Source organism: Trametes versicolor (assembly GCF_000271585.1).
Source record: "Trametes versicolor FP-101664 SS1 unplaced genomic scaffold TRAVEscaffold_7, whole genome shotgun sequence".
Classification (NCBI taxonomy): domain Eukaryota; kingdom Fungi; phylum Basidiomycota; class Agaricomycetes; order Polyporales; family Polyporaceae; genus Trametes; species Trametes versicolor.
Window position 1 is genome coordinate 194,170 of NW_007360327.1, and position 24,741 is coordinate 218,910.

The following is a 24,741-nucleotide window of genomic DNA, read 5'->3' on the forward strand; positions in this document are numbered from 1 at the left end:
GCTCTCGGTGGTTATCATCCAGAAGATTCATCATAGCTGCTTTCGAAACGTATTCAAGTATTCATGCATCATGCTACACAACATAGGTAGAGGCTGATACTCTCAGCCCGAGATCCTGACGCCACTCCCTTCGACGCCATCCCGACCACTCAAGGAGTTTCCTGAGGACGCGCAACCAGCTTCTTCGCGCTGACCTCGTTGTTCTTTAGGCGTTCTAGGCCCGCAGGTATGCCCGCAAGTCCGTTGGGGACGATCTCGACTGCGTTCGGCTGCGTTCGTCGTTAGAATGCGCGGTCGGCTTTAATTGGATGGTATCGGCTTACTTTAATGAGCCCCTTCTCCAGCCACTCCGTCAAGTGCTCGAAGAGCTCCAATCCGGCAGCTTGGGTATGCGGGAAGGAAATGCTGCCGCGTACCATCACGATATGCTTCTGCTCTCCGTCCTTCTTGAGCTCGGCCGGGATGACGTCGGGCAAGACGAGCACCAGATTCCCGCCGGGTGGAACAGCCCTGTACGCGAGGACCTGCGTACTGGGCTCCGAAACGCCGTCGAAGACGACCTCGAGTGGTTTCCCGCCCGTGAGCTTCGGCAGTTCCGCCAGAATCGCGTCGGCCGGGAGTGTCCGATCCACAACGTGAGTCGCTCCGAGAGACGTGAGCAGGCTCGTGTTACGTGAGGACGCCGTGGTTATGATCGGGGAGAACCCGGAAAGCTTCGCGAGCTGGATGGCTGCGTGTAGCCCGATTAAAACATGATCAGAGAAGCGAGGTGAGAGGAAAGGTATGCTAAAGCCTCACCGGACTGCCCAAGGGAGGTCGCGCCGCCGAGTATGAAAATGGGCTTCCCGGCGTAAGCGGTGCTTCCGCCGTCTTTCCAGAAAGGCTTCAAGCGCAAGCTTTCCTGCTCACTCTGCTGATTGTACAGCGCCAGAAACGAGGTGACAAGGGCCGACGTGACCGTAGCCGCCGACTCGAAGCCAATATTCTCAGGAATCTGGAAGACAGTCAGAACCCAGGAGATCGCGTAAATTGCCAATGTCATCTGCGACTAACCTTTGCAGCGAGCGTAGCTTGGACGAGACTGTTCTCCTGGAACGTGCCGTATCCAGCCTTCATAGGTCGTGCGCCTTGGAAGAGGCTAGCAAAACGAAGTGCAAAGCCATCAGCATTCAATACGCGTTTCATAATGCACAGGAGTGGACTTACACACGGTCGCCTTTCTTGAAGTTCGAAACGTTGGTGCCCACTTCGACCACGACGCCCGCGCCGTCGCTCCCTGGGGTGAATGGATACTCAGGGACAAGCCCGAGAGAGGCGAATTCCGGCAAGGCGACCTTCCAGTCGACGGGGTTCAGTCCGACAGCATGGAGTTTGACCAAAATGTCGTTGGGGCCAGGACGAGGGATGGCCGTCTCGCCTACGATGTATTTCTTACCAGGGGCAGGCAGGACGAGCGCTTTCTGAGTGGCTGTTGTGGTAGACATCGGGTTGGAGATAGTAGATGTCGGTGTCTGGTTCGTTGAGAACACTCGGAATTTCGAGACCGAGATATTTAAGGCGTCAATGCCCGACCTCCCCTGGCAGTAGGATCCGTGAAGCTGTCGATCGTGAGTGCCCGAAGCGGTCGCAACGACACAGCTCAACTCGCGGTTCACCCGCAAGACCCACGCGCGCTATGCCGATATCGGGAATTGCGTGCATGCCATTAGAAATCCATCAACCATGGGACACCAACCGCAGCAGATTGTGCTCCCAGTGGTGGACTAGAAGGTGAAGATGTTTGTCAGAAATTGCGACTGAACGTCTAGATATGAGGCAATTTGAACCTGGATCGAGTTGACGGAGAGCGAGGGGAGTCGGGTATGTTCGAGGGTATGTTCGGGTACCCTATCATAGATAGTCATATCTACCGAGCGACGCGGCACTCATGGCATGCGGTGTCGCCATTCAGGGGGCATCCCGGCCGGCAGCACGAAGCGCATGTGTCGTGATCTGTAGCGAACTCGGGTCCACTCATGAGATTCGTTTCTCCTCTTTAAAATGGAACTTAGACTCACTGTTCGAACTCTTAAGCCATGCGGTAGAAACAGCCGTAGGCCTTGCCAAAGAATCTGAGTCGGCGTGGAGGCGACGTGGACGTCGAAGTCCGAGAACGGTGGACGCACTGCCACGACAGCGCGCGCTTCGAATTTGTCTGTGAGCGTTTGCTACGCAGCAACCACGCAGTGTCACCACTCCTTCTTCACCAAGACCACTGGAAGAACCTCCTCATCATTCTTGATCCAATTCTGGAATAACTCACAAAATCTCTGTGTAACTCAAAACAAGCTCCTTACAATAAGTTCTGACATTGGGAAAGATTCGTTAAGTAACCACTGAACGCACAACGCAGTCGCGGCGTAACTTGATGGCCAAGTTTGACTATTCCTCAGCTCTGGAAGTTCACGGAGTTTCTTGAGGCTTAGCGACAAGCTTCTTGGCGCTGACCTGGTTGTTCTTCAGACGCTCCAGGCCCCCTACAATGCCAGCGAGTCCGCCAGGGAGGACTTCGAACGCATTCGGCTGCAGCAGGACGAAGAAAGCAATGTAGGGATTAGCAACGGACACGGACAACTTGGTAGCGTATTGAACGAACCTTGATAATCCCCTGCTCGAGCCAGCCCGTCAGCCGCCCGAAAATCTCTTCGCCGATCTTCCTGTGCTGGGGCAGGTGGACACTCCCATGGATGAAGACGATGCGCTTCGCGTCTCCGTCTTTCTTCAGCTCGGCCGGGATCTGGTCCGGCAGAGCGAGCGCGAGTGCACCTCCAGGTGCGAGGACTTGGTACGCGAGGGACTGACTCTCCGGGCTCGAGACGGCATCCACGGCGACCTCAAACGGCTTCCCGGCCGCCACCTTCAGCACTTCGGCCAATACCGCGTCAGCGGAGAGACTACGGTCAACGACATGAGTCGCTCCGAGCTCGGTCAGGAGTGCGGCGTTGCGGGGAGACGCGGTGGTGATGATGGGGCCGAAGCCGGCAAGCTTGGCAAGCTGGATAGCTATCGTAGCGGATGTTGATGACGGTCAGCAAATGTCGGGCGAACGGATAGTCGAGTATACGTACAGTACTGTCCTAGGGACGTCGCGCCGCCTACAATGAAGATGGGCTTCCCGGCGTAAGCATCGTTGCCGCCTTCTTCCCAGAAGGGCTTCAGGCCGAGGCACTCCGTCTCGGCGTACGGGTTGAAGAAAATCAGAGCCGCGGTGCCGAAGGTAGCGGGGAGGGTAGCGGCGGCCTCAAAGCTGATGTTCTCCGGAATCTGCGATATTTGTCTCGTATCAACATTGTATCGGGCGCGAAGAGGACACGTCTACTCACGTGTGCGGCGAGTGCGGCGGTGGTGATAGCGTACTGCTGGAACGTCGCCTGTGCGTTCTCCCTCATGAAACCTTGGAAGACGCTGTAGGATTGAGCCTGATCAGTACATGTCCCTTAAGAATTGACGTCCATAGAGCTTACATGCGGTCTCCGGTTGTGAATTTGGAGACGTTCTCTCCGATTTCGACGACGACACCAGCACCATCGGTGCCGGTGATGAACGGATATCCAGGGATCAGCCACGAGAAGATCGGCGTAGCCACCTTCCACTCGAAGGGGTTGATTCCGGTAGCTTCAATCTTCACGAGGACGTCGTCGGGACCAGGGCGGGGAACAGCAGCTTTGGCCACGGTGTACGGCGAGCCCTCTGCGGGGAGGACAAGGGATTTCTGGGTGGTCGGGATGGTGGCCATGGTGCGGTAGTTTTTGTAGTGATAGACAGGGATGCGTGTGAGGAGCTCTTGGTTATTCGTTCGTTTGAGTCGCTGGTGCTTTATATATGACCGCATATAGGTCCTCCTGTTTGCGACTACATCTCAGTGTGCTCAGAGCTGCAGCTCGAATGCGACACCGAGTGCATGTCCATCTTGCCAATACTAAGAGGACACGTCGCCTGAGAAATGCGTAGTGGCTCTGCAACTGGGCCCGATGGCAGTTGATGGAGCTAGACTGTCAACTAGATGGTGAGCTAAGGCACGCGCGCGATGGATACGTCCGTACCGAGCGGTTCAGGAACGCCCAACGCTAGATGAAGCGACGCGCGTTCAGTCGGCATACCGCCGCGCATCGTCCTGACATCCTGCGGCAACGTATGCCTCCTTCGTTTGCGTGATAATTATGAGGCTGCGATATGGCTTTGCTGAGTCATGCTCACGCGCACGGTCGAAACTGACCCCTGTGAGCAAAATCAACGTTCATCGTCGAGACTGACCTCCATTCATGGGGGCACATGTTGTCCCCTAATCGTATTGAGCGTATCGCGTCTACACACGCAAGGATTCTCGTTGTCGAACTGCGTACGACGATGCTGTGCACTAGGATCAAATATGATTTGCAAACATGTTAATACCTGGACATTCACCCCTCAGGCGGTTTCCTGCGGCCTCACAATCAGCTTCTTCCCGCTGACCTTGTTGTTCTCGAGCCGATCAAGGCCTTCTGGCGCGCCGGCCAGACCTCCTGGGAGCACCTCCACTGTGTTTGGCTGCATACCCGAATTCCACGGTTGGTTAGCGCAGGTTACACGACGTCGCAGACTGGATCGCACCTTAATGATGCCCTTCTCCAGCCACTCCGTCAACCTCTTGTACAGCTCGACGCCACACGCCCTGTTCTCCGGGGTATGCACGTTTCCGAACACATACGCAATCTGCTTCTGGTCGCCTTCGTCCTTCAACGTAGCGGGAATGACGTCGCCTAGCACGATGACTAGGCCGCCTCCAGGGGCGAGCGCCTGGTACGCGAGCGGCATCGTTTCCGGAAGGGAGATCGCGTCGTATACGAACTCGAGAGGCTTTCCGCCAGTGAGTTCGGGGAGTTTCGCGAGTATGGCATCGGCCTCTAGCGAACGGTCGATGATGTGCGTCGCGCCGAGGGAGGTCAGGAGCTCGATATTGTGAGGAGAAGCAGTAGCTATGATGGGGCTGAACCCAGCGAGCTTTGCGATCTGAATGGCTATCCGCGGTGCGTGAAACATGAGTATACGGCAATCCACGTATGAGATAGGGACGTACCGTACTGTCCAACGGACGACGCGCCACCGATAATGAACGCTGGCTTTCCGGAGAACTCTGTGTTCCCGCCCTCTTCCCATACCGGCTTATAACGCAGTGTCTTAGGGTAACCCGGATGTTGATTGTAAAGAGCAAGAACGACCGTAGCCAGTCCAAGAGGTATGGACGCCGCCTGATCGAAAGAGATATTCTCGGGGATCTCAAGACGTGAAGTTGAGTGCACTTGTTCTCAACAGCAGCCCAGTGTAGACTTACCAGCGCTGTAATCTCCGCAGGTACAATGCAGAACTGCTGGAGCGTCGCCAGTGGGTTCGTGAACCAGCCCTGGAAAACGCTACCTCGGCGAAATCCCACGTCAGAGACGTTTCCGTAGAATGCACGTAGCCGCTACTCACATTTTATCCCCTTCCTTGAGAGTCGTAACCTCGGCGCCGACCTCAACGACGACACCCGCACCATCCGTGCCGGTAATGAATGGGTACTCTTGGATGAGCCCAGAGAACGGCGGAATCGTAACCTTCCAATCGATCGGGTTGAGCGCCGCAGCTTCCACCTTCACGAGAACGTCTTTGGGGCCTGGTCGCGGTACTGGCGCATCACCGACGCTATACTTTCCACCTTCTGCGTGAAGCAAGAGCGCCTTCTGTGTCTGGACAGTCGCCATCTTTCGCGGGAGAGATCGTGATCGAGGAATGGCCGCAGTTCCCTGCGCTGCGGAGCAAGATATATATGTAGACAACACGCCTTCCCACCAGGATGAACGCGGCCCGGATGTCTGTGTCTGTGAATGAGATTCATCAGCACATGGGTATGTCTAGGTGTCCGTATCTGTGCGTGGAGTGAGCGAGGGAACGTGCTGACAAAAAGAAGCTCGGCACTTGTTTCCGTCGGCGAACGCAATTATATCTAGTCAGTCCATTTTGATCCATCGAACTTCGATAGATTGTCTTGCACGGTTACTCCCCCCAATTTAATACTCGACAACTCAAGAGTGGCCTCGTATGAGATGTTTTCTCACATACGACTTACTGGTAGTCTGGCATATATAGCTACGTGAGCTGCAGCCCCAGGTAGTAGTATGCCCCATCAAGTTCAGTACGCGAGAGCTATAGCTCGTCTCTTGGATCCGACTCCAAGTTGTTGAGAGGTATTCACTGTCAACTGGTGCGCACCATGTGGAGAGTCGCGAGAGACGTCGCATGCTGACTACGATGTCCGAAGTAGGTGCCCACATGAGATCAAACACAAGAGGAGTAGACGTTTCCCAGCATGAGAGGTTTGACTGGTTCAGTTGAAGAGGAAATGGTGGTTGAGCTCAAGCATCGTCGCGCATGGCAGGCGGCGCGTCCGGGCGACTGTGACAATCCCGCCACCGTGATCAATCACGGATGTGACTCTCCGTAACACAACCGAATATGGACTTCATTTAGCGCTCATGACCTTACCGACAAACCTCGACGACGCCGTGCGCCGTCGTGCGGTCGCACAAATCGCAAGTAGGCACCCTCTTGGGAAGCGTCATTGCTGCTTGTGTAACTCATTTGCACCACCATGGATGCCAAAGCTCATGTTTGAAGTATGTTTTATTGTATGCTAGGTTGCAGGACCTGTCGAGCTAAAACATCGGCAGTTATAGTTGACGTACGCTCGCTTGGCGGCGGGGCGCTCATCGCTCGATAGCGTTCGACCAGTATGAAGTGGCCTATGCTGCGGTTCAACTCAATTGAATGGCAATAAGGTTAGGTTGATGGCTTGGGGTGAGGACCATGCTCAAGACAGGCGTTGCGCCTCGTTCAGCGGCGACGCCCTCCTTTCGCCCATGTCTCCCTCACCGCCGCAGTCTTTTACCCTCAGTGCTGCGCTCAAAGTAGGTACCTAGATCCTACAAGTTGGGCCAATCGTCTCACACAACACAGGCTTGCGCCGGCTCCGCAAGCTCGAATGACATAAACGACAAGCCGCTACGAGTCCTCAGTCGCAATCCCGGCGGGGTGTTTGAAGTGGTGCCATTCCGTGGTCAGCCCTATGTGGCGATCAGCTACTGCTGGCCAGGGAGCCCTACCTTCCGTCGGCTCAGCACGAGCAACGAACCGACTCCTGTACTCACACCAAGCGGCCTGGTCTCTTCCCAGCACTTCTCGCTTTTCATCTCCCATTCAGCCCACTCCTACGATCCCTCGCTCGCCGTTTGGGTGGACTTTCATTGTATCAACCAAAACGACCTCAACGAGAAGACTGCGCAAGTCGCGATCATGCAACGCATCTATACCGGAGCCAAACTAACATTGGTCATGCTGGAAGACGTCGCGCTCCGCCCAGAGGACCGTCTCCTTTTCGCTGCCCCTCGAGCTACGAAGGAGTCCTTAGCCCTAGCATGCCATGTCCTATCTGCCCGGTGGTTCTCGCGCGCCTGGTGTTCCCAGGAGCTGGTTCTCAGCCGTCACGCCCACCTCTATGTGCACGACCTCAGTCAAGAAGGCCACTTCGTCAGCATTCCGTCTGATACTCTTTGGCACATCATCGACAGTGCACGGAATCGCGAAGCTGCTATTCCCGTCTTCCCCCAGCCACGTGGTTCCCTCCCGGATACCGCCATGGCCAAGAGCACCTGTGCGTGGGCGTTGGGAATCGTCCATCGCCTCGGATGTAGTGACGACTACGACAAAGCCTCCCTGCTATGCAATCTCGTTCGCTTCATCTATCGGTTCGCTTCCCGTCCCACCGCCTTCAATGTCGATTCTCCCATAATCCGCCTCAACGTGCTGAAGATGGCGAATATCATTGCATTCAAGCGCCGCGACTTCTCTCTATTGCTGGTCAATCACGGGCTCCACAATCCACTTCGCGGACATGTCGGCTTTGGATGGGCAGGGGAGCCGATCGAAGGTGATAGAGCGTCCGCAACATATGCTCTGAAGGACTTTCAGGCCGAAAAGGATCCGGGCATCATGCTGGACGACTCCGGGCTCATTGCGCGTGGCTGTCTCGCTCGCGTTGTGCAAGAGCACACTTGGGAGCTCCATCGAGACCCAACAGGTCGTTACACTCGGGTCGTGTCCAACGGCTCTCACGTGCACCCTTCATGGACCTGGAGACGAGACGCCTTACATCTGCGAGATCTTCTCGTCGCGCTTGCATCCGTTGGCGGCCACGGATGGGACGATGCTTCGCACCACGCTCGCATCGTCTTCGCATACCTGCTGTCCATCGACTACGATCTGCAACCCGAACCCATCACCGGCGACCTGGGCGCCCGGACGCGTTCTCTCCTCTGCGATCTCTTCTCTCTGAAAGACATTGCAGCCGCGATGAGCTTCGTTTGGCGCGCGCCGGGCCTGGCGGCGTTCAGCACCATTCGCCTCACTGACGGTAGCGTCCTGCTCGTTAGCGGGAACGTCTCAGGTTCCCTAGTAGGCCGCCTCCTCTTCCAGCCCTATGTCATCCGGCCCACGCTCTTCTCCCCACCAGGCGTCCTGACCGCCAACTCCCTGGTGCTCGAGAACAGACGCTCGCCGCAGGGAGTGCACCGGTGCATAGGCTGTGTCCGGGGTCTAGGCATGATCTCGGAGGCAGATGGACATGGGGGACAGATCCTGTGCATCGCCTAAGTGTATTTACGTCTGTCATACAGGGTCTGCTGCGGTGCGTCTCTGTAAGTATTTGCATTCGATTTCCAAGGAGCATGACCGCGGTATTGCGGTCGCGGCACAGCCTCAAGCACCGGACAGTACTCACGGCGGGCTCTTTACAGAGGTACGAGGCTTCTGGTGCTATCTGATCGTATGGCAGTACATCCAACTGCAGTGGATGTCTCTTGTGTGGTGCGCATGGCAGATGCCCAGACGTGGGCGTATCTGTCTCGGCATTACCATCTACAGCCGCCCGAGTGGTCGACTTCCGCCGCTGCCCTTGCCACACGAGTACAGCGGTACAAAACAAAGCTAGGAAGGCAGCTGTATAACAATGTCATAGTTCCGAATGATGTCCACCATCCGCTGCTATAAAACAATGATTCCAAGTACAAGGAGGCCTTGGTGCAGCTGCCTCATGTACATGTTCGGAGCGCCGATTGCGGAGTTCCCACCATCTGTGCATCGCTTGTCCCGTTGATCAGAAGAATGACACGCTCATATAGTCTGACACCCGAATACAGGCGCGAGGCCTGCTGTACTCGTTGCCACGATGAATAGAACCTTAAAGCTGAGGGAGTGGAGGAAGTTACTTCTGCTCCCCCACCACTACTCACTCGAGCCCGCCACTACTCTGTGCATGACCATCGCCTCCCAATGCCTCCAATAGCGTCTCTCCTCCAACTGGCAGCGCGGCAAGTCGACAGCGGGCCCGTCATCTCACTGCCGCTACAGGATACGAGTTTTACGCTCGACTCGTCCGGCGTCGCCGGTTTCTTCGGCGGAGACGGTGCAGTGCAGGGTATGGCCACCGTCCACCTCTTTGAGGGCCGTCGCTGGTTCGGGTGGTACAATACCCCCGGCTCGTACGAAATCGCGAAGCAGTACGGCCAGCTCGCGAAGGCGCGCCTCTGGGACGGCCTCTTCCCTGGGCCGAACCGCGACCCCGCACAGCTCTTTGGGCTCGACGGCAAGTCTGGCCCCCGCTTTCTCGCGGCACACTCGGGCTCCGTCATCCAACGCAGCGGGCACCCCGCGTACCTCGTCGCGCGCAAGGCACAGAGCATTCCCCCGGAGGAACGTACCCATGTCCGTTGCACCCGCCGCTCGACCCTCGACTGTAACGTCACCACAGTAGACCTCCGTTATGCGCCTCTACCCGAGGAGCAACCCCACCGCCGCAAGAGCAACCTCCCGCTGCTCGCGCTCGTTCCCATTGTCACCAGTGTTGGCGCGTGCGTCCTCTGCGCGCTTGTCGCCGACTGGTGGTGCTTCGCGAGCATTGCCTCCGGTATCCTCGCTAGCGGCGTCGCATGCTTCGTGATAGGCTCCGGACAGCTCACTTTCACCCACCCCCAACCCGCTACGGGGGCGCCCCCCGGCGACGGCGTCCTGCTCGACGACGAGGGCATCATCGTGCTGCGCGGGTGCGAGGACGCAGTTAATTCTGTGACGCGCGGGCGCTTCTGCCTCAAGTTCGCGAGCGAGCCCAAGTACAGCGGGATCGGCGTGTGCTCCGTGGGGCTTACCGCGCAGTTCCTCGTACAACTGCTGCTCATACCGCAGGGGACGCTGTTCGGCCAGGTCATGTTCGTCGTCACGCTCGGCATTTCCTGGATGTACAATGCGTACCTGTCGGCGCTCGAGAAGGAGGACATCCAGACGGACATCCTTGTGGACCTCCTCCGTTTGCAGGAGAACCAGGACGTCCAGAAGTTCGCGCTCGGCACACGTACGGCCCAGGTCGTGTTCACCGCGCTCCTGCTGCAGCCACGCGAGCCGGTAAAGACGCCCCGGCCGCTGAAGCCGTACAGCCCAAGGAAGCTGCTAGATGAACTCCTCCCCAACGACACGCCTGTATGGGACCGATGGAAGGATGCAATCGTGGAGAAGCTTCGTGCCGAGCAGAGCCTAACGTTCGGGGATGCGGACTCGAAGGTGGAGGGATTCACGCCCGAGGACCAGGAGCTCTTGGGCGGTCTCTTCAAGGACGCCGAGGAAGCATACCACGGGTGGAAACGCGCGTGCTTCGATCTAGACGCAGATTCTGTGTGCAAGGAGAAGTGAGAGTGTGCCATACACATTTCGCAATGACCACGTACGATAGTACAATCACCCCACGTAGATACATACAACAACTTACGGCACTATACATACCCACATACGACTCGCCACGCATTGCTTTACGTTTCTTGTACGAATCCAACACCAGTTATATGATTCGAATGCCTAGCAAATCGCCAAGGGTCGGCCAGAATTTTGATTAGCACACGGAATGAGATCAATTGACTGTAACAGTTGCAGTCGCCCGATGTTGAGGTTACACCTTCAGAAGGGCTGCCAGGAGAAGCTACGGTCAACGAGACTGAGGCAGGGCCAGGTGCTTGGCACAGAGATCTTCGTACAGCCAGGGGAGACTGTATTATGATTGCATGTCGCGATGTTTTTGGCATAAGTTTCGAAGCCCAGCGAGTCCTGTCATGGTGGTTTGAAAGAAGAAGAGCGTAGCAGCCGCGACACATTCAACGACGATTCTCATTACGAGCCAGGTGCCTTAGGCAGATTATATACTACACCAGCAGCATGAGCTTGTCACTTTTCTTCTGTACTTTGAGGTAGTCACAGTAACTTCTCACAATCTTTTGAGCCGGCCGTGTACACGAGTTTGAGGGTAAGTTTTCAGGACTCCTGGTGTTTGTGACAGTCATTGCACCTTTCGGATCCCAGAGAGTGCTAAGGGTTTCGATCTATTGACGGAGCATTAGCCACCGGCGCCCAATCAATGCATACCCTTCCACCGCCAATGCCTCCGCTCCTCGTGCAGACACAGGCAGCATCCTCATGCACCATGTTCCGGTAGTTTTGTCATATTTTCTCCCCTCGAGTCGTCGAGGCTGGAGCGGGATCGCTCCTGGTCGCTCTCGCTTTCCCGGGTCGGACCATCGGCGCGCTCCAGGGTCGACGGCCCGGAGGAAAGTGACGACATGACCGCGTCCGGGATCTTTCTCCCGACAACCATCGACGCTCTGAGGACGATAATGATTGAATTTCGCCGGAATACCTCTTCTCAACCCAACCACGACCATGGCGGCAGAACTACCCATCCCGATCTTCACCTCCCTTAACATGGCGTTGCCAGATCTCCAAACGGCGGCGGCGGAAGGGTGAGGATATCGGTCTTTCTACAGATGTGCTGAACTCACGCGGGAAGCCACCAGAGTTCGCTACGACTCCATGGTCAAAGAGTATGAGAGTCGGTTCGGTCATAAGCCTACATATATCGCTCGTGCACCCGGACGAGTAAAGTACGTCGGATCGTTACGCCTTGGATCGAACATCGCTCTGACCAACCATGCGCCTCCTCAGCCTCATTGGCGAACATATCGACTACGTCCTCTTCGGCTGTTTCCCTGCTGCGATCGAGCGCGACATCCTCATCGCATGTGGGCCTTCGCAGTCTGCGTCGGGCACCAGCACTCCCAGCTCGCACCCACCCGGGGGTGTGAAGGCCGAGAACCTTGATCCCAAGTACAAGCCGCAACACTTCGTCCCGAAGTTCAACTCCGCACTCGGTCCCTCCGCAGCAGAGGAAGCGGACGCAGCGAGCAACGTGCATGCAGAGACGTCATGGCATCTGGACATCGATAAGCGCGAGTTGCGCTGGGAGAGCTATGTTAAAGCTGGCTACTATGTGAGTGACCCGTTGAATCCCGGTTTCGTCTAAGCATTGAAGAAATTCTGTGGTATTTGTCATAAGGGCGTGCTCAGTCGATTCTTCTCCTCGACGACAGAGCACCCCGTTCCCGTCGATTTGCTCGTCAATGGCTCTGTGCCCTCCGGTTCTGGATTGTCTTCAAGGTAGGAATACATCTGAGGTCGTGTTCGTTGCCGAAATCTGAACGTTTAGGAAGTGCCGCGATGGTAGTGTCATCCACGCTCGCGTTCCTGGCCGTCAACAACAAGCTGGAAGGTATCACCAAGGGACAGCTTGTCGAAATGTCAATGGAAAACGAAAAGCGGGTCGGAGTAAACAGCGGCGGGTACGTAGAACATGTGGTATCCTTGACCGCCATACGCTCATATCCATGTTATCAGACTTGACCAAGCAGCGTCGGTCATCTGTACCCCTCACTCCGCCATTTTTGTAGACTTCTTCCCTCGTCTCTCTGCCGAGCCCATCCCTCTCCCAACCCCTCGCACAATCCCGCGCGCCGTCTTTGTTTGTGCAAACTCGCTCGTTGTGAGCGACAAGGTCGTCAGTAAGTAGCGTTATTCAGCTCAGCCCCGCATCACACTAAGCATCTCGCTGCAGGTGCCAAGATCCACTACAACCTCCGTGTCGTCGAGACCCTGGTTGCTGCACGTATCCTTGCGAGTCGTCTCGGGTTGTCTCTCGGCCCCTCTGACCGGCCCCGAATTCGCGAAATATTCTCGCGCTGGCTCGGCTCACCCGAACTCGAGTCCAGTCCAGAGAAGGTGAAGGCGGGCCTAGAGCGCTTCCTTCCAGAGATCGAGAAGCTCAAGCCGTCGCCGGAAGGTCGCCCCGAGGGCGAACTCGGTGTCACGATGAAGGAGATGGTCGAGTGGAGCGGTCTCACAGAGGCGCAGTTCCACCAGGTGTACCTCTCGTGGGTCGATGGTACGTCTCGCAACCATGAATTTTCTAGTTCCCCTTGCTGACGCGTCGTAATAGTCGAAGCCGAGTACTTCCAACTGTACAAGCGCACGCTGCACGTCATCACGGAAGCGATCCGCGTGCTCGAGTTCCGCGAGGTCTGTCTGCGCGCACAGGCGGCCGAGGGCGAACTGCCCGACGACACGCTTCGCGCGCTCGGCGCGCTGATGGACGCGTCGCACGAGAGCTGCTCCAAGCTGTGTCAGAGCTCGTGCCCCGAGGTCGACCAGCTTGCGGAGCTCGCCCGCGCGTCTGGCGCGTACGGCTGTCGCATCACCGGCGCTGGCTGGGGCGGATGCACGGTGTCGCTTGTCGCGGAGGACAAGGTGGACGAGTTTATCGCGAAGGTTAAGGAGGGTTACGCGCCTTACAAGAATCTGGAGGGCGACAAGCTACGCGAGGTTATATTTGCGACGAAGCCGAGCTCTGGAGCGTTTGGTCAGTCGTGATAGATCGGGTGGATGGAACAACACTGACGTGATTTGTTCGCAGTTTTGAAGCTCGAAGAATAAATGCGGGGGAGAGCTTGAAGTTAATCCATTGTATGTATAATGCTACACATCTACAAACAGCGACAGTCGACTTCCCGGAGGCAAGGAGGAGCGGAGATTGGTCAAGGTCAGCTAACACAAGCCCATCCAACTTAACACGTCCACTCTCCTTCCAATTGGACTTTAAATGATCTGGATGACTGGTAAGGATACGTGACGAGCTCTAGTAGGCAGTAGGCCGAGTAGAGACGCGGGTAAACCGACCGTCTGACCTCACCCACATCCGGGCGATGTCGCTATCCATCGTTGGGCCCGAACCTAAGCCCGCTCGACGACAATATACAATCCGAACGTTAAGCGGTCCCCAACTGGAGCTTTTGCTATTGAGATGGTAAACCCAGGATATTTTTACAGAAGCACCAGGCAAGCAGCATCCCGTGAGTTCCATTCTCGACCACAGCCCGTCACCCCCTTAACATCTTACAGCATCCTCCAGTCCGTGTAGAAGCTTCCCGACCCCACACTCCCGGGACCCGCCCCCGATTAGTCAATACAACAATGAAACGACGTCTTTGGGGAGCTGCAGGAGGTTATAGGGCGAAGGTGTATCGGAGGAAACAACCTCGCGCGCACGGGCTCCCTGGAGAACCCATTGAGCGCCATTGATACTCGCAGTAGCGAATAGGCTTACCGTGTGGATGCTAGCCGGCTGCGAGGGCCGGTAGCGTGCCAGTATGACATGGGCTGAGGATGTCTTGTCTCGACCGTGCGAGATGACACCAATACATAGGCCTGCCAGCACGCCAGAGGGCGTGGGGTTGCGGAGCCTAGTTGTGCTGATCATTGAGAACATATTATCTAGAGAACAGCGACTCCAATCACGGACGCACCATGTGCGAGAGACGAGAGGACCCGATGTGTCCGGGACTGTCGCTATCGGTATGAACAATCGAGTCATGTACCGCTCGTCGCACGCTTCTCCGTCCCCCGTTTGGCCGCGGTACGGGTGTTGAGAACCGCTTTGCAGGATAGCGGCGGAAATATAGGCACCGCGGGCACCGCAACCGTCGTGGCCTTTCCACCAGCGACGTTCGTAGACGTCGAGGACGTCTTCTTTTTGTTGGAGGGCACCATAGCGCGACGATGCAGGCAGCGAGCCATGATAGTACGAAGATGCCACGATCGAGGAGGTTGTCTGTCACTGGTCAGGTCTGTCACTGGTCAGGTTACAACGTATCGTTGTGGGTTTATATTTGACCGACGAGGTGAACGGGAGATTGAAGCGAGGCGTCTGATCACAGATTGAACATCAGAAGGAAGGCCACGAGGCTACCCCTGCGGCGCCCTGCGGTGCGTGTCAGACGGCAATATGACATGACGGCATCCCGCCAGACAGCGTCTGGAGAAAGCGTTGTTGCGTACGGGTGTCGTTCGAACCTTCGAGGGACGCATCGATCCATGGGGCGTAGTGCTATTCTTGACAGGAACTGGTACAGTCTGACACGCCAAGGCTAGCAATATATTTAATCGAAGGTGCACAAGCTGGTCTCGACTCTTGCTTTCAAGGACACTTGTCCGAAATGTGGTTTCGACCCCGTCTAAGCTGGTTGAGGTACACCAGAATCTCTGACTCGAAAGTCGAGACGCGAGCGTAGTTGGACTGAACCCTGTATCGACGACACAGCTCATTCACTGACTCGGATATGCCATGTCGGTATCATACGGACGTACCTGCATGTGAGCTCGATGCCCGGTAACTCGAGGACAGGCCAAGGCCCCGGTATCGGCTCTGGGTCTGGGTCAAGAGACCAGTAACCCCAAGGACTAGGGGCCGCTCCAGACGCTAGCAGGGGCCTTTGATGGAAGAAGACGCGGTCCGATTGGACCTCCGAGTCCGAGTTCACTAAGGCTAAATGTGTCGGATCAGTTATATCATATAGGTGGAATACTTGCATTGACGTACTGCGCCCTGACATGTACGATGTCGCAGAAAAAGTTGCTGTGGCATCGTCTTCGTCACAATCAACCTCTGCGCCTGCGTAGTGGAATATCTCCTCGACTGCATACACGTCAGGCCCATGGCTAGACATCAGCGAGTGTCCAGTAGGTCGCTCACATAGCACGACATCGTGGACTTGCAGTCCATTCTCGCTGGCGACCCGCTCGGCGTGGTTCCAGAAAAAGTCATGGTACTCGCAATCATCGGGCAGAGTCCTCACGACAGCAATATCTTCAATTCTTTCTTCACTGCCGCGAGAGAGCTCGAACTCGTGACTGTGAAAGGTTGCCGTCAGTGTACGAGAGCGTGCGGGCATAAATGCTGCTTACACCGCAGTTTTCTCCGGCCAAGGGTAATCTGTAGCAGGCCGCCAATCGCCCCCTTCCAAGCGCGTAAGAAGGAATGTTGACAGCTTTCCGGTGGGCGTGACTAGGTCGTATATGTTACCAAGCCGGACAAAGACCTCCCGTGCGCCTTCACGTCTCAGGTAACCGTAGTCACCCCATTGCGCATTTCCGTGGTCTTGGAATTGATGAGAGGCCCATATTTTGGCTAGGTTAGACTGCAAAAAGGTCTGCACTGCCGAGTCGACCCCGATGTGCGACCTGAGCTGGTTGAGTAAGGCCGACGCATATGGCACTACGTCATCGTCATTCGCATAGTCTTCTCCTCACGTATTAGTGCGATAGATATTTCTGTGAAGGGAAGATACGAGACTCACCCCTCCCGAGAGACAAGGCACCACGTTCCTGTACGACGCAAATATCCTGTTTAGCACTCGCGTCAGAGATTTCAACCCGCGAGCGCACCTCGTCGTACAATGTTCGTAAACACGACTGAAAGCAGCCCAGATTGGAATCATGGAAGTCGGCGGCATCCACGATAAGTCTTCCCTCCTCGTTGAGCATTGCGGATGGCAAACAGCGGTCGTGGCTATGGCACTAGACCTTGTCTGTCAACATCTTCGAGTTCACCCCAAGCACAAAACAACCGCATACGTCGCTGGCCGAGAAACCGAGGCCCTCCATATAGTGGAAAGCGTTCTAAACCAGGTACAAGCGCTCTCAGAAGGATTAACGAGAACATCAGATGAGCATCCCTACCTGGTAATCCACTACCTGAAACGAAAGTCTGTAGTTCAAAGGGACCAGTCGTGACGCATTACATAGAACGGACGACTCACGTGTTGCAGCCACTGAAGGAGGCGAGACTGGATATTCTTGCCGAGATACTGGGAAATCAATGGAACTACACCTGTTCCGTGACGAAGTACCCGGTCCGCAGAGGTCAGCGGGGACTACGACAGGGCCATGCTACAATTAGGCCTTACCTGTGTCCATCACATAGAACCTCTCTTGCAGAGAAGGATGGGAGTACCCGAGGACTTGGGCGATGTAGGGATGGTATCTACACATCGAAATGAACGAGTGTTATGGCGAGAGTGAGCGATAATGCGCGCTCCATGGCCAGACAACATACATGTTCGGATAGTACGTCAACAATGATTCCTGATGTCGCGGACACACGAAAAGAGGCGTCAGAAGTACCGCGTAGGAAAGCCGTACGATGTAAGCCAACTCACCTGGACTTCAGCAGGTGTTCGGATTGTCCGAACAACGATGGCGCGCCCTTCCCATCGGCCGTCCCACTCCTCCCCGATGTCACGACCGTCAACGCGATGGGTGCCCCGAACTTTGAAGCATCGAATATCATTTCTGCGGAATAAACGAAGCTGTGGGCGCATCGTTAACACGGGTTTTATCGAGACGTCCAATTGGGGCCACACCTGGGTGCTGTCATCATAGACGGATTGTGAAACGGCTTTCATGCGCAAGCTAATCAAACACGCAGTCTGAAATGTCTCGTAGTGAGCACCGCGACAACACCTCATCGAAACAACCCGTACATCAAACGCGCGCCACGCAGTTTCGATTTGGTGTGTGCGATCCTCGAGCATCTCTGTGATAGACCCTTGAAGAAAAAACCGGGCGAGTGGTTTCCGGCGAAGCTGTAACTCGACATCTTGTTGAACACGAGTTAGCAACCTATAGCATACATATGTATAAGCCAGATATCCATACGACTCCCAACCCACTCACGAGCAAAGATCCCGCAAGTTGTGCCGTAACTTGTCGTCTACTGCTTGCGGATCGGCAGCGACTGTCTCTTCGATGTGACGTAAGAGCTCAGACATGGATCTCGCAAGGCGAACGAATTGTTCCCTGTCACCGCGGATTCTCTATACGCATGTGTCAGGCACTGGCATGGGGTACTCCTTCGACACGGGTTCAAAATGCGAACCTCGATGGTTTTGGCGATTCCGAGCGCGATACCGATGACGTCTCCCATGAGTGGGATAACAGCGATAGCATGGGAGGTCTCTTTTAACACCTCCAAGCCGCTTATCACGGTCGCCAGAACGTCGCTAGGGGATGTCTGACGAAGTAAACGAAGGGAGGGCATGGTGCTATGAGGATCAAGGAGTCGAGAGCGACGTGATAGAAATGTAGTAAGACTTAGCCTCGGGAGACGAAACGAAGCCACTCACTAGGATGTTTGGTGGCTCTGAGAGCCTCTGACTCGTAGCAGATCAACTGCGCGAGTAGCGAGTACTTATGGCATCTACATGTCTCGCGGGTTTACGTAGGTGTGCAGGACAGCGCGCATCGCTATGCAGCCGCACGCGGCTGCAGCACTGCCCCCGTGCGGAGGAGGTACGATGCCGACAAACTCCGCTCAAAGGCTCAAGCGGAGCCATAGCGCTTGTTTATCGCTTACAGCCAGTCCGCCCGCATGATAGTCGTGTGGTACATCCAGGAGAGTGAGACTGAAAGGCGGTACTTGCGATGCGATGGTTGGAGGATATTTTTACACTTGGTATGGAACTGCAACACCCCAGAGAGACCCTCAAGCATAAACGCGCTCGTTCCAGCCGGGGAGAATCTGCGCATTCTCGAACTTCTTGTCGCCCCGCGCGACGTTCTTCGTGCGTTGCCACTTCTGCTTGGCGAACGTCCAAGCTGTGAGTGTTGACCAGTCAGCGGGGTATACAGTGAGACGCGAAAACCCCACTCACTCTCCATGGTGGGGACCGGGTTTCCCGACTTCTCGAACTCGTTCTCCGTGAAACCTTGCTCACGCAGCACAGGGGACTCCTTGATAGTCCTGAGCTCGACGTCGTTGTTGGGGCTGTGAATGTCCGCGTCAGTGGTTTTCAACGACCACAATGGCTTTTATGTACCGAGAGAAGTAGAGGAGGCCCAGACGATCGACGTGCTGCTGGTCCTTCGGAGGTACGGCGACGCTGAACATTTGTAAGCAGACATGTTATTGCCGATGTGGAAAGATGCTTACCGGTGAACCGTACTCTTCACGTAGCCGCCGGTGAGGAAAGAGAGTGCGTCGCACGTGTTGACAGTGAGGGTACCATCGACGGGTTTGACCCAGCTCCACTCGCCCGTCGTGTGGTTCTTGATCTGCAGGGCCGCGACCGGTTGACGGAAAAGCAGGGTGAAGCTGCCCAAGTCTGCAAGGCGACTGGTGAAACCTCTGATCGGATGCGTAACGGCAGCTGCGTACCGGTGTGGCCGCGTCCCCAAAGCCCGCCCAGCTTGTCGTTCTCTTCGGGCGAGAACTTGGTGTACTTCATGTACCTCAGGTGGTCCTTTGCGGAGGTCAATACCGGCCCATAATGTGCATAGCGAGGAAGATGACTGACCTCGCTCTTGACGTCGTACTTGTGGATGTTCTTCAAGTAGTCCACTGGGAGGCCGAGCGCGATGGCAAGAATCTCGTGTAGCGGGTCCAAGACCTCGGTGTGGAGAGACTATATGGCACATCAGATCGGATGCAGACAGTCACAAGGATCATGGGAGACTTACACGAGCAAACTCCTCGACTTCCGGGAGGAATTGCTGAAGCACTTGCGGGTGGTCGTGCGTGAAGTCCCCGTTAAACTCTGGTACGATTAAATCAGATCAGTGGATGCGCGGGGTTGTGTAGGTAAATGAGTACTTACTGGGGATGTTGTACACCTCAACCCGGTCGCGGAGGCCGGAAGCGGCATCGATGCTGCGAGCGCTACCTCAGCGCGAGAACTCAGCACGCTACTGTGAGACTTACATGCGACGCCCCGCAGGTACATATCCGTTGAACGCGCCCTCGTCTATAACACATCCCCGTCAGCACCATAGCCGTGACCTTCATGTAGGAGTTCACATACCCAGTCCCTGAGGGACATACTTGAGCTTCTCCTCGAGCGGGATCTCGTACAGCTGCTTGCCGATGGCGAACTGACGGTTCACGCGCTCCTGCGAGATGTTGAAGTTCTTCACGTAGAAGAAGCCGTCCTCGCGCACGGCCTTGACGAGCGTCTTCGCGAGCTGCTGGTTGCCCTCCGGCGTACCGTACAAGCTGAAGTCAAGCGTGATCAGATCCGCCCACGGGAGGTCTTCCTGTTACAGATACCCCAGGATCAGCACCTGCCGATCACCAAGACAGAGGAAGCGTGCGCACCTTCGTCTCCTGGACGAAGTTGTAGGAACCGAGCTCGGGGACTGCGACGGGCATGGCGGAATGTGGTGAGTGTGAGAGGCGTGTGCGACAGGGTACGGTTAGATCACGTACCCGCGCACGGCCCCGCTTTATACACCCGCGGCTAGCGAGAAGCCACAAGACAAGGATACACACAACGCGTAAGGAGAGCGAGATTTCCGCCTCATGAGGGCCTGCGATGGTGTGCGGACGCGCGTCGGACAGGGGCCTAGCGCGTCCGGACCGGGGGGAAGTCGTCTTGCGCAAGGCGAAACCCTGGTGGCGTGCTTTGGCGACAATGTCTGCGAATTCAGTTGTACTTCAATGGGGGTCGCGAGAGGTAGATAAGAGCGGCCCCCCGTGATGATACTGAAGGGTCAGCAGTGCCCGAAACCGCAGTAGCAGGTCATCTCAATGTTCAGACAGACGAGGTTTTGGTATACCCGAACCCTGATATGGGCATGTAAGATGTTAAACGCCTCGGGCCAAAACCGGGCACGCCGTGGTGTCCTATACGGGGGTGTCCAAAGGAACGTTCTTCATAGTGATTGCTGAGTCGCCGACTCAGGTAGTGCGGCATCAGAAGAGATGTCGGACACCTGTTGCTGCCACATGCTGTAGTATAGACCCCCTGCACGCATAAGCTCTTCATGCGTGCCCTGCTCGACGACCTGGCCGTCCTTCAGGACAAGAATCAGATCTGAGGAACGCAATGTCAGTAGGTCGTTCGGGGGATGCACGGAAAACACTTACCGGACTCCACGACGGTGCGAAGACGATGCGCGATGAAGACGCTAGTGCGCGCCTTCTCATACAGCAGGCTGTTCACGTTCCGCATCAGCTCCGTCTCTGTGTGCGCGTCCAGCGCCGACGTCTTCACAAGAAAGTCAGATCACGGTTCACGCAAACTTGGAAGTACACTCACCGCTTCGTCAAAGAACAGAATCGGTGGATCCTTGAGGAGCACCCGAGCGACCGCGAGACGCTGCTTCTCTCCGCCAGACAGCATCAAGCCTCGCTCTCCGACCTTCGTCTTGTACTTATCAGGAAGCCGCATGACCGCTTCGTGTACATGCGCCTTCTTCGCTACCTCCATGACCTCCTCGTCGCTTGCGTCTAAACGACCATACCGGATGTTCTGCAGCACATCTGAGTGGAAGAGCGGCGTGTCTTGCGGAACAACGCCGATCGCACGTCGAAGTGATGCGATCTGCAGGTCGCGTATATCTTGCCCATCGACGAGAATGCGCCCGGATGAGGGCTCGTAGAACCGGAAGAGTAGGCGGAAGACAGTGGACTTTCCGCAACCCGAGGGACCGACGAGAGCGACCCTCTTCCCAGCGGGAATGGTGAACGAAATGTCGCGGAAGATAGGGCGGTATGGGTGGTATCCGAAGCTGACGTTCTCGAAGGTGATAGCTCCGCCATGAAGGTCGACCGGCTTAGCGTCGAACTTGTCCTGCAATGCTTGTCAGGCTCCGGTATTATTCCCCAAGGAGCGCGGGGCCTACCTTTGGCGGCTGGTTCTGCGTCGTCAAGTTAAATAGGACCTCCATGTCAAGAAGACTTTGCCGCATCTCGCGGTATATGGTTCCGAGGAAGTTGAGAGGCAGCGAGAGCTGGAATACTAGCTGGTTGACCATTACGAGATCGCCAACCGTCATGGTACCTATCCCACAATGTGAGGAATGAGAAGCAGTAATGCGAGCGTAAATACTTACCGTTTATCACTCCCTGGGCGGCTAGGAACATCATCATAGTGAGAGCACTCGAGAAGATGACGTTCTGCCCAGAGTTGAGGTACGCTAGCGAAGTCGCGATCTTGATCGACGCTTTCTCATACGCTGACAGATGCTTGTCGTACTGCGCGACTTCGTATTTCTCGTTGTTGAAATGCTGCAAAGCTTGTGGTCAGCGATCCGTTGGACGTGTTCTACTACTTGAACATACCTTTACAGCTTCGTAATTAATGAGAGAATCGACCGCGACCGTCGCAGCTTTGTTGTCCGCGCTGTTTGCCTCTCTTCGAAAACGTGTTCTGTACCGCCAATATGAGTGTGGTATTACCCCTGGAGTACACGATCACTGACCTCCAAGACGTTGTGCGCACCGTAAACCAGGTATATGCGGCCATGGTCACCAGGGTAATAGCTGCGAAGTCCCATCCAAATTTATACGTCTTCCGAGGTGTCAGATGCACTGTACGCAGCAGACAGGGCAGCAACGCACCAAAATACCACAAACAAGCGAGATTTCGAGCGCTGTGGGAACTATGCGGAAGATGATGGCCTGAAGGAGGAAGGTTATTCCCCTGTCGAGTAGTCAGTGCGCGTTACAGATAATGACACGGTAGCGATAGGCATACTTTGTGCCTCTGTCAATAGCACGGGTCAGCCCACCCGTGTGTCGAGACAGGTGGAACTTGAGATCGAGGTGGAGGAGATGTTCGAATGTCTGCCTTGCTACCTTGCGCACTGCGCTCTGGCCCACGCTCGCAAACGTTGCGTTGAGTAGTTCCCCAGACAACGTAGCACCAATACGGGCCGCGCCGTCTACGCAGCGTCAAAGAATGAGAACGAGAGACGCCGTCGAGATGTCAAGTATCTCACAGCCAAGGATGAGAGACCCTCCGACAATCCAAACAGTTGAGCCAGCAGTGATGTCGACGTTGAGCGTGTCTATGATTTGCTTGAATATCAGTGGAACCTGCACATTCAGCAACTAACCCGTTTCATTAATTTCCCACTCGTTCAGACGACCACATCAAGAGCACGTACTTTGCCTCCGATCAGTAAACCCAGGCCGAAGAGCACGCGTCCACGGGTATTCCAGTCATCCTTCGGCCATAGGTTCTGCGACATCCTACGAATGATATTCCAGTCTCTCCTCCGCTGCTCCGCCTGGGATACGTGGACTGCATCACCCCCGAGGTCCTGCTTCTTAGGCTCTGGCTCTGGCTTGGGGGGTTGCGGTGGGGTCGTCTCATTCGTTGGTGGCTGCTGCGCCAGGTTCTGATAGAGGCGTGCATATGTGCCTCTACCTGGACTCCACGCGTTGTGAGGACGTAGATGATCCGAGAGTGGGTTAAAGGCGCGAGAAGATGGATGTGTGCCCAACTGCCGAGTCCATGTCGGAACAACTTTGAAAGGTTTGAGCAGACAACGGCGACAGAAGAGTGCGGTCATTGCCAAAGCTTCGCGACCGTACGAGACTCTAGCTCATCGAAGAGGTGGAAGGGGTGGAAGAATAGCGGGCGATGGCAGGAGAGGACATGCTGTTTAATTCGCGTAGGGCGGGTGGGTTGGCGTGCTCGCGCAAGCGCGAGGCTAAGCTCACAATCTTATCTGATAAGATTTTCTGCTCCTCCGGAGCCGGAACTCGGCCGACGTGCCCCGGCGTCCTCCGAAGCTCTCTCCGCCCGCAGCCGGCTCATTCACCTCGACTCGGAGCTCCCACATTGCACGCTTTCGCCATATCGCCCGAACGTGGACAAGGCAGGTCATCGGAGGGTGAGCATAGGATGGTTCGAGATCACTCGCAAGCTAGGTTGCAATTGCATTGCATTGCATTGCAATGAGCAAACGCCCACGGAGCGTCGTGCTGAACATCTGTATGAATAGGGCGGGCCACGCCACGGCTCAGGTCGCGCTACAAAGCACCACCAATATGGCAGCCACATCGCCCCCGAGTCAGCCACGGTTTCAACATGTAAGCTGTGTACTTCACGTCAAGTTCGCGTCTATTATCTCCGAGCCGCGACAACGGGACTGACGCCAGAGTCAGCGCCTTACAACATGGGCGTCGCACTAGTATGCCATATAAGCACTATGCAGCACACTGTGCACGACTGCGTCTTCCGGTGTTATGGGATCACCCATGAAACTAACCTAATCTACCGCGCTTGGTACGTTACATACAGTGACTTACAAAACTATTTCCAGAAACGGTCACTCGGCGCCTTTTGCTGAATATCTCGGTAACGGCTGCGCGTAATGCTACGATTCAAATTGCATTAGGTAGACATATGTCTTGGCTTTCTATAGGTACTTGTTTCATAAGAATCGGGTGCGAACTTTCAAAGATATGATATGTTCTTTACCCACATCTTCTGGAAATAGTTTTGTAACGCGCATTTTGGCAGGGAACAACTGGGTCGTTTTTGGCCAAGCGTGTTGTGAATGTCACATGATACTGTGGGAATATATTATATAATGTTTACTGAGGTGATGCCACATCAGCGCTGCTGGAATACTCCTCCACCTCTGCCACCACCATGCCCCCCGCACTCTCTGAAGCCACTCGCAACACCATCATCCAGC

General features: G+C 55.7%; 11 protein-coding genes across 11 annotated transcripts; 3 read left to right on the plus strand and 8 right to left on the minus strand.

The window, feature by feature from the left end:
• Positions 1-149: 149 nt before the first annotated feature.
• Positions 150-1,484, minus strand: TRAVEDRAFT_48237 (GroES-like protein; the record flags this gene model as incomplete). Its single annotated transcript, XM_008041067.1, has 5 exons — positions 150-269; positions 324-730; positions 799-994; positions 1,054-1,138; positions 1,207-1,484. 5 exons carry the CDS (start codon positions 1,482-1,484, stop codon positions 150-152), a joined length of 1,086 nt encoding a protein of 361 aa, XP_008039258.1.
• An 848-nt stretch (positions 1,485-2,332) lies between these two features.
• TRAVEDRAFT_72370 (GroES-like protein) lies at positions 2,333-3,775 on the minus strand (the record flags this gene model as incomplete). Its single annotated transcript, XM_008041285.1, has 5 exons — positions 2,333-2,562; positions 2,636-3,042; positions 3,108-3,303; positions 3,363-3,444; positions 3,504-3,775. 5 exons carry the CDS (start codon positions 3,773-3,775, stop codon positions 2,443-2,445), a joined length of 1,077 nt encoding a protein of 358 aa, XP_008039476.1. The 3' UTR covers positions 2,333-2,442.
• Positions 3,776-4,446: 671 nt separating this feature from the next.
• TRAVEDRAFT_72371 (GroES-like protein) lies at positions 4,447-5,795 on the minus strand (the record flags this gene model as incomplete). Its single annotated transcript, XM_008041286.1, has 5 exons — positions 5,491-5,795; positions 5,351-5,429; positions 5,096-5,294; positions 4,630-5,036; positions 4,447-4,566 (listed from the first exon to the last, which is right to left on the minus strand). The coding sequence occupies exons 1-5, from the start codon at positions 5,757-5,759 to the stop codon at positions 4,447-4,449; spliced, it is 1,074 nt and encodes a 357-aa protein (XP_008039477.1). The 5' UTR covers positions 5,760-5,795.
• Positions 5,796-6,914: 1,119 nt separating this feature from the next.
• Positions 6,915-8,703, plus strand: TRAVEDRAFT_20885 (uncharacterized protein; the record flags this gene model as incomplete). Its single annotated transcript, XM_008040843.1, has 2 exons — positions 6,915-6,962; positions 7,012-8,703. The coding sequence occupies 2 exons, from the start codon at positions 6,915-6,917 to the stop codon at positions 8,701-8,703; spliced, it is 1,740 nt and encodes a 579-aa protein (XP_008039034.1).
• Positions 8,704-9,528: 825 nt separating this feature from the next.
• On the plus strand, positions 9,529-10,791 carry TRAVEDRAFT_126692 (uncharacterized protein; the record flags this gene model as incomplete). Its single annotated transcript, XM_008041287.1, has 2 exons — positions 9,529-10,506; positions 10,531-10,791. 2 exons carry the CDS (start codon positions 9,529-9,531, stop codon positions 10,789-10,791), a joined length of 1,239 nt encoding a protein of 412 aa, XP_008039478.1.
• A 1,017-nt stretch (positions 10,792-11,808) lies between these two features.
• TRAVEDRAFT_37740 (galactokinase gal) lies at positions 11,809-13,848 on the plus strand (the record flags this gene model as incomplete). The annotated part of the gene is made up of 8 exons (XM_008041010.1): positions 11,809-11,888; positions 11,943-12,029; positions 12,091-12,415; positions 12,482-12,582; positions 12,636-12,764; positions 12,820-12,983; positions 13,037-13,363; positions 13,418-13,848. 8 exons carry the CDS (start codon positions 11,809-11,811, stop codon positions 13,846-13,848), a joined length of 1,644 nt encoding a protein of 547 aa, XP_008039201.1.
• Positions 13,849-14,259: 411 nt separating this feature from the next.
• Positions 14,260-15,092, minus strand: TRAVEDRAFT_29381 (uncharacterized protein). Its single transcript, XM_008040903.1, has 3 exons — positions 14,781-15,092; positions 14,582-14,717; positions 14,260-14,530 (listed from the first exon to the last, which is right to left on the minus strand). Exons 1-3 carry the CDS (start codon positions 14,846-14,848, stop codon positions 14,438-14,440), a joined length of 297 nt encoding a protein of 98 aa, XP_008039094.1. The 5' UTR covers positions 14,849-15,092; the 3' UTR covers positions 14,260-14,437.
• Positions 15,093-15,355: 263 nt separating this feature from the next.
• Positions 15,356-17,261, minus strand: TRAVEDRAFT_29382 (uncharacterized protein; the record flags this gene model as incomplete). The annotated part of the gene is made up of 11 exons (XM_008040904.1): positions 17,220-17,261; positions 17,073-17,143; positions 16,993-17,007; positions 16,888-16,932; positions 16,699-16,830; positions 16,611-16,638; positions 16,219-16,552; positions 16,007-16,164; positions 15,854-15,949; positions 15,622-15,799; positions 15,356-15,557 (listed from the first exon to the last, which is right to left on the minus strand). Coding segments are annotated over exons 1-7 (407 nt in total), but the record flags the coding sequence as incomplete, so codon positions are not given.
• Positions 17,209-18,352, minus strand: TRAVEDRAFT_125249 (uncharacterized protein; the record flags this gene model as incomplete). Its single annotated transcript, XM_008041288.1, has 5 exons — positions 17,209-17,296; positions 17,455-17,675; positions 17,796-17,934; positions 17,989-18,128; positions 18,191-18,352. 5 exons carry the CDS (start codon positions 18,350-18,352, stop codon positions 17,209-17,211), a joined length of 750 nt encoding a protein of 249 aa, XP_008039479.1.
• A 444-nt stretch (positions 18,353-18,796) lies between these two features.
• Positions 18,797-20,458, minus strand: TRAVEDRAFT_126521 (Clavaminate synthase-like protein; the record flags this gene model as incomplete). The annotated part of the gene is made up of 11 exons (XM_008041289.1): positions 18,797-18,909; positions 18,966-19,078; positions 19,131-19,193; positions 19,244-19,415; positions 19,469-19,553; positions 19,608-19,715; positions 19,771-19,847; positions 19,908-19,960; positions 20,012-20,054; positions 20,112-20,343; positions 20,405-20,458. The coding sequence occupies 11 exons, from the start codon at positions 20,456-20,458 to the stop codon at positions 18,797-18,799; spliced, it is 1,113 nt and encodes a 370-aa protein (XP_008039480.1).
• A 503-nt stretch (positions 20,459-20,961) lies between these two features.
• TRAVEDRAFT_48246 (P-loop containing nucleoside triphosphate hydrolase protein) lies at positions 20,962-23,283 on the minus strand (the record flags this gene model as incomplete). The annotated part of the gene is made up of 11 exons (XM_008041068.1): positions 20,962-21,122; positions 21,176-21,296; positions 21,348-21,881; positions 21,934-22,091; positions 22,144-22,318; positions 22,373-22,460; positions 22,513-22,601; positions 22,652-22,733; positions 22,788-22,974; positions 23,032-23,143; positions 23,200-23,283. 11 exons carry the CDS (start codon positions 23,281-23,283, stop codon positions 20,962-20,964), a joined length of 1,791 nt encoding a protein of 596 aa, XP_008039259.1.
• Positions 23,284-24,741: the final 1,458 nt, after the last annotated feature.

Coding starts and splice junctions, on each gene's coding strand:
- TRAVEDRAFT_29381 (XM_008040903.1), bottom strand. CDS start 14,848: ATGACTCGATTGTTCATACCGATAGCGACAGTCCCGGACACATCGGGT. Junction 14,718..14,780: donor CCTCTCGTCTCTCGCACATG/GTGCGTCCGTGA, acceptor CAGCACAACTAG/GCTCCGCAACCCCACGCCCT. Junction 14,531..14,581: donor AGCCGGCTAGCATCCACACG/GTAAGCCTATTC, acceptor TGGGTTCTCCAG/GGAGCCCGTGCGCGCGAGGT.